General features: G+C 43.8%; 1 protein-coding gene across 2 annotated transcripts in view; it reads left to right on the top strand.

Annotated features, from left to right (window-relative positions):
* Positions 1 to 7500, top strand: part of LOC135506975 (teneurin-3-like) — a 425857-nt gene that overhangs the window by 282918 nt on the left and 135439 nt on the right. For both annotated transcript variants that reach the window (XM_064926416.1, XM_064926417.1), the window contains one exon: positions 381 to 619. In XM_064926416.1, coding sequence (XP_064782488.1) covers positions 381 to 619 — 239 coding nt within the window. The remainder of the gene's footprint in view (positions 1 to 380; positions 620 to 7500) is intronic.

The raw sequence follows: 7500 nt of genomic DNA, 5'->3' as shown, positions 1-7500 counted from the left end.
GTCCTTGTATGTCTTTTTCCATAACATTTTTGGAATGCTTTGTCTGTTCCGTGTTCATATGCTTCCTGTTTTAGACTTCTCAGGCATTCAAGTGTTTGTTTGTTTGTGGTTAGTTTCTACTAACTGTCTACTTCATTTGCTACTGTATCTGTTACTTTGTTTGTGTTTTAAACTGGAACCTGGTCCCAGATCTGTTTATGCGAATTTGCCAAATAGTAACCATTATATAGGAGTTGGCTATACAGCACAGACAGATCTGGGACCAGGCTAGAACTTAGTAGCCGATGTAGTTCCATTCAATCTCCTACTTTGTCTAGTCTCCATTCTCACCCTCCTTCTCCCTCTCTCTTTATTTCTCTCTCTCCTGTCCTCTTCTCCAGGCACTTCCTCTTCAAGACAGGCACCGGCACGACCCCTCTGTTCAGCACGGCTACTCCAGGCTACACCATGGCAACGGGCTCAGTCTACTCGCCGCCCACACGGCCCCTACCCAGAAACACCCTCTCCCGCTCCGCCTTCAAGTTCAAGAAGTCCTCCAAGTACTGCTCCTGGAGATGCACTGCTCTCAGCGCCGTGGGTCTGTCCGTCCTGCTGTCTGTCCTGCTCTGCTATTGCATAGGTAGGATAGTACTGCTACAGTGTATGCACCTACACACACACTCACTCTGTAGTGGATACCTTATACAGATGTAGGATCTTAATTTGAACACTTTTTTGATACTGCAAATTTTCCTGAATGCAGACGAGCTACACGATTGACATAAATTCACTGAAAACTGACACGAACACGTGGTTACATTAACAGTATTGCACTTTTTCAATCAAAATTATGGACTAAATGTAAAAATCCTGTTGCTGTAGGATTATTTTGCTGCGACAATACTGGTCAAATTAAGATCGAACATATGTACAGTTGAAGTCGGAAGTTAACATACACCTTAACCAAGTACATTTAAACTCAGTTTTTCACAATTCCTGACATTTAATCCTAGTAAAAATTCCCTGTCTTAGGTCAGTTCAAATCACAACTTTATTTTAAGAATGTGAAATGTCAGAATAATAATAGAGAGAACTATTTATTTCAGCTTTCATCACATTCCCAATGGGTTAGAAGTTTACATACACTCAATTTGTATTTGGTAGCATTGCCTTTAAATTGTTTAACTTGGGTCAAACGTTTTGGGTAGCCTTCCACAAGCTTCCCACAATAAATTGGGTGAATTTTGGCCCATTCCTCCTGACAGAGCTGGTGTAATTGAGTCAGGTTTGTAGGCCCCTTGCTCGCACACGCTTTTTCAGTTCTGCCCACAAATTGTATATAGGGTTGAGGTCAGGGCTTTGTGATGGCCACTCTAATACCCTGACTTTGTTGTCCTTAAGCCATTTTGCCACAACTTTGTAAGTATGCTTGGGGTCATTGTCCATTTGGAAGACCCATTTGCGACCAAGCTTTAACTTCCTGACTGATGTCTTGTGATGGTTGCTTCAATATATCCACATCATTTGCCTACCTCATGTTGCGATCTATTTTGTGAAGTGCACCAGTCCCTCCTGCAGCAAAGCACCCCCACAACATCAGACCAGAGGACATTTCTCCAAAAAGTACGATCTTTGTCCCCATATGCAGTTGCAAAACGTAGTCTGGCTTTTTTATGGTGGTTTTAAAGAAGTGGCTCCTTCCTTGCTGAGTGGCCTTTCAGGTTATGTCGATATATGACTTGTTTTTACTGCGGATATAGATACTTTTGTACCCGTTTCCTCCAGCATCTTCACAAGGTCCTTTGCTGTTGCTCTGGGATTGATTTGCACTTTTTGCACCAAAGTGCGTTCATCTCCAGGAGACAGAACGCATCTCCTTCCTGAGCAGTATGACGGCTACGTGGTCCCATGGTGTTTATACTTGCGTACTATTGTTTGTACAGATGAGTGTGGTACCTTTATGTGTTTGTAAATTGCTCCCAATGACGAACCAGACTTGAGTAGGTCTTGGCTGATTTCTTTTGCATTTCCCATGATGTCAATCAAAGAGGCACTGCGTTTGAAGGTAGGCCTTGAAATACATCCACATGTACACCTCCAATTGACTGAAATGATGTCAATTAGCCTATCAGAAGCTTCTAATGCCATGAAATAATTTTCTGGAATTTTCCAAGCTGTTTAAAGGCACAATCAACTTAGTGTATGTAAACTTCTGACACACTGGAATTGTGATACAGTGAATTATAAGTAAAATAATCTGTCTGAAACAATTGTTGGAAAAATTACTTGTATCATGCACAAAGTAGATGTCCTAAACGACTTGCCAAAACTATAAAAAACTAGACATTCGTGGAGTTGTTTTAACGACTCCAACCTAAGTGTATGTAAACTTCCGACTTCAACTGTAGGTAACCGTTGGATCAGCTGTGAAAGTAAATTGGGTAACCATTCAGTAACCATCGCACACTGTAGGGTTACCTCAGGTGACAAACTCCAATGTTTTAAAACCCCCCCCCCAAATCTAGCATCTACCACATGAAACGGGTACATAAGGTTCAGACAAAGCAGTAACCAACCACAGCTGTCTATCGCTGAGGCCCCAGGGCTCTTCCGCTTGGCTTTAGTTTACATTCCTTCGACCGCGCTGTAAATGCCAATCTGATAGTGATAGCACTTCCTATCAATGACATTGGACACATGCTCAGCCTTAAACAAGCACAGTGATTGCTCAGCCTTTGATTATAAACCCTGAATAGTTTCAGTTTCCAGCTGGCGCGGAGGAGTATTGTTGACACACACACACACACACACGCACAGGAGTGTGTTGCCAAAGTACCCCGATGCCTCTATCCAGTTGTTGTGACTAGCTGTGATAGATAGCAAATGCCACAGCTATTGCTCATAGAGAATGTGTGTGTGTGTGTGTGTGTGTGTGTTTGCGTGTGTGCATGTGTGTGTGAGAGAGAGATCTGATTGTATTAGTATTCACCATGCACATTCAGCTATAGCGGGAAGGAACTCTCTTCCCCCTCATCCACTCTGTTGGATTTCTGCTGTAGAGACAAATCACATGTTGTTTATCACAGGATTCATAAACAACAGCTGTAGGCTAACAGTGAAATGCTCACTTACAGGCCCTTCTCAACAACCTAGAGAGAAATCAAATAGAGAAATAATAGGAAGTTAAACACGTGATAACACAGGTAATAATAAATACACAATGAGTAATGATAACTTGACTACACACTGGGCACCAGTACTGAGTGGATGTGCAGGGGTACGAGGTCATTGAGGTAGATGTGTATGTACATAACTACACTGGGCACCAGTACTGAGTGGATGTGCAGGGGTACTGGGCACCAGTACTGAGAGGTCATTGAGGTAGATGTGTATGTACATAACTACACTGGGCACCAGTACTGAGTGGATGTGCAGGGATACGAGGTCATTGAGGTAGATGTGTATGTACATAACTACACTGGGCACCAGTACTGAGTGGATGTGCAGGGGTACGAGGTCATTGAGGTAGATGTGTATGTACATAACTACACTGGGCACCAGTACTGAGTGGATGTGCAGGGGTACGAGGTCATTGAGGTAGATGTGTATGTACATAACTACACTGGGCACCAGTACTGAGTGGATGTGCAGGGATACGAGGTCATTGAGGTAGATGTGTATGTACATAACTACACTGGGCACCAGTACTGAGTGGATGTGCAGGGGTACGAGGTCATTGAGGTAGATGTGTATGTACATAACTACACTGGGCACCAGTACTGAGTGGATGTGCAGGGGTACGAGGTCATTGAGTTAGATGTGTATGTACATAACTAGGAATAACGTGACAGATAGTAAATAGTAGCAGCAGCGTATGTGATGAGTAACAAAAAAAGTTAGTGCAGAAAAGGCTAAATGCAGATAGTCTGGGTAGCTATTTAACTATTTAGCAGTCGTATGGCTTGGGGGGTAGAAGCTGTTCAGGGACATGGTTGGTTCCAGACTTGGTGCATCGATACCGCTTGCCGAGGGAGAGAGAAATGGAGGGAAATTAATCATGTTGATTTAGACACACCTGCAAACAATAGACCTGTATTTTTGTGTAGTAGCTAGATAACTGGACTCTCTCTTTCGCCTGCAGACACACACACACACATACATACACACACACACAGTGGGTAGGAACAGTAAGCCCAGTTGACCGTTTGTAGTGGTCAGTCCAGACTGATGGATCTAGCCCCGCAGCTGTCCAGAACAGAACAAGAAGCCCTCACACCTCAGTGTGGACTATAGAGCTGTGAGACTTAGAGACCGACTAGATGGACGCTGCCATGTTATCTGTCTGCTGTCCACTTAGCAGCACTTGAGCAGTACTCCCCCTCTGTCAATACAGTGGCTAATGGGCCTCTGGGCCTGTCCGTCACTCAGATAGGGTGAGGGAGGACACACACTTGCACACACAAACACATATTCACACATACATAAGTGCATGCAGTGCTCTCTCTTTCTTCCACACACGTATTACGCTCGCAGTACACACACACATACATACACTAGGACTCACAGAATACAAACCCTTTGCCTCCACATCCGCTATTCTGAACGGCCAGTGATTCCCATAACCTCATCCTCACCAAGGAAGATACATTATTAATATGTCATGCTGCCCAGTAGGCTTGAAAGGAAGGAAGAAAGACCCTGAATGACCTGTTCAGTGCATCGACAACAACACGTTCTCTTCCTACCAGAAAGCTAATGATGGAATCCAACCCAGCAGGAAATGGTTGCTGTGTCAGTGGGGTGTCAGCGGGCTGTGGGTGTGTGTCCGTGCGTGCAGTGGCGTGCATACACACTCCGCCCCAGCGCCACTCATTCCAACATTTATGTCCCGACCAGAACCACAGTAGGGCGCCTCGCCAACCAAAGCTAAGTTATGGTAAAATATGGAGAGATAATCTCTACGGCTCCCTGTAGAGGACAATCATTACCATCCACCCTCAGATTGAGTTTCTCTGTAGACTTTTAACTGAATACGTTGGTGGAGAAGGACACTGTTGTCTTTCTACGAACCTCATGATGTGTTTCTGTAGTGAAGGAGAAACACACATGCTTTTACTCAGTGGTCCCTCATACGGAGTCAGTCCTGATAATGACGTGAAAGACCCTTAATGAAGAATTCATGAGACCATGAAGACAGTTATGAGGAGATTTGCGACACACACTAACACACACAAACTTTACAACACACACACACACACTCATACTAACTTTAAAAACACACACCTAACACACACTAACTTTGAAACACACACACTAACTTTAAAACACACAAACACTAACACAAATGAACTTTAAAACACACAAACACACTTAAAGATGAACTCTCTAACTTGTGTATAATTTCAGCCAGTAGTTTTGAAAGTCATGCTCACGTGCCTAAAGTGTACTACGTCATCCAAGTTTGTGCGATATGTTACGAATTTTGCAATTTGTATGATATATTACAAGTTACATTTGTGCAATATGTTAGGAATTTGTTGTGCTTAAGATCCCGGAGTGCATCTTTAATTTGACTAACTTATTTCAAGCATGTTCTAATATTTCATGGCTCAACTTTATGGCCCGATAATGAAAGCTTTTGCACGCACGCATGCACGCACACACACACACACACACACACACACACACCAACCAACCATGCTTGTATGGTACTTTGGCAAAAAGGACTATGACTTTCCTGTCACCAAATGCTGGTTGCTTTAAAGTTGAGGGGGACCAATAGACAGTATAAAGATCGTACTTTTTGGAGAAATGTCCTCTGGTCTGATGAAACCAAAGTAGAACTGTTTGGCCATAATGATCATCGTTATGTTTGGAGGAAAAAGGGGGAGGCTTGTAAGCCGAAGAACACCATCCCAACTGTGAAGCATGGGGGTGGCAGCATCATGTTGTGGGGGTGCTTTGCTGCAGGATGGACTGGTGCACTTCACAAAATAGATGGCATCATGAGGTAGGAAAGTGATGTGGATACAGTGAGGCACAAAAAAGTATTTAGTCAGCCACCAATTGTGCAAGTTCTCACAACTAAAAAGGTAAGAGAGGCCTGTAATTTTCATCATAGGTATACTTCAACTATGACAGACAAAATGAGGAGAAAAAATCCAGAAAATCACATTGCAGGATTTTTTAATGAATTTATTTGCAAATTATGGACGCGGCTGGGGATGCCCTCTGGGCCTGCAGCCTTGCGAGGGTTAACACGTTTAAATGTTTTACTCACGTCGGCTGCAGTGAAGGAGAGTCCACAGGTTTTGGTAGCGGGCCGTCTCAGTGGCACTGTATTGTCCTCAAAGCAGGCAAAGAAGTTGTTTAGTCTGTCTAGGAGCAAGACATCCTGGTCCGCGACAAGGCTGGTTTTCTTTTTGTAATCCGTGATTGACTGTAGACCCTGCCACATACCTCTTGTGTCTGAGCCGTTGAATTGCGACTACTTTGTCTCTATACTGACGCTTAGCTTGTTTGATTGCCTTGCGGAGGGAATAGCTGCACTGTTTGTATTCGGTCATGTTTCCGGTCACCTTGCCCTGATTAAAAGCAGTGGTTCGCGCTTTCAGTTTCGCTCGAATGCTGCCATCAATCCATGGTTTCTGGTTTGGGAATGTTTTAATAGTTGCTGTGGGTACGACATCGCCGATGCACTTGCTAATAAACTCACTCACCGAATCAGTGTATTCGTCAATGTTGTTGTTTGACGCAGTGCGGAACATATCCCAATCCACGTGATCGAAGCAATCTTGAAGCGTGGAATCAGATTGGTCGGACCAGCATTGAACAGACCTGAGCATGGGAGCTTCCTGTTTTAGTCTCTGTCTATAGGCTGGGAGCAACAAAATAGAGTCGTGGTCAGCTTTTCCAAAGGGAGGGCGGGGAGGGCCTTTAATGCGTCGCGGAAGTTAGAATAACAATGATCCAGGGTTTTACCAGGATTTTCACATTCTTAAAATAAAGTGGTGATCCTTACTGACCTTAGACAGGGAATTTTTTACAAGGATTAAATGTAAGAAACTGGGAAAAACTGAGTTTAAATGTATTTGGCTGAGGTGTATGTAAACTGTATATAGTGCACTGCTTTTGACCAGGGCCCAATGTCATGCACTATGTAGGGGGATCTTTCTTATCTCTATATGAATGTGCTTTCACGTCTTTCTCTATATCTCTCTAATTCTCTAACACTATTTTTCTCCATCTCCCTCCCTCCCTCCTCTCTCTCTCTCTCTCTCTCTCTCTCTCTCTCTCTCTCTCTCTCTCTCTTTCGCTCTACATCTCTCTCACACTCTCCCCATCCCTCTCTGCCAACCTGCTCTTAATTATTGAATACCCCACTTGGATGGATGGAGAGGGTCGATGGTAGATAGGCCAACACACATACACACATACACACACACACACACACACGTATTACGCCCATCCCTTTGTTAAACAGTGCTACTGTAGGTGAAGGGATGTTTGGGGTTAACACCT

This window comes from Oncorhynchus masou, chromosome 20, assembly GCF_036934945.1.
Source record: "Oncorhynchus masou masou isolate Uvic2021 chromosome 20, UVic_Omas_1.1, whole genome shotgun sequence".
Taxonomy (NCBI): Eukaryota; Metazoa; Chordata; class Actinopteri; order Salmoniformes; family Salmonidae; genus Oncorhynchus; species Oncorhynchus masou.
This window is presented reverse-complemented; position numbering and strand designations above follow the sequence as displayed.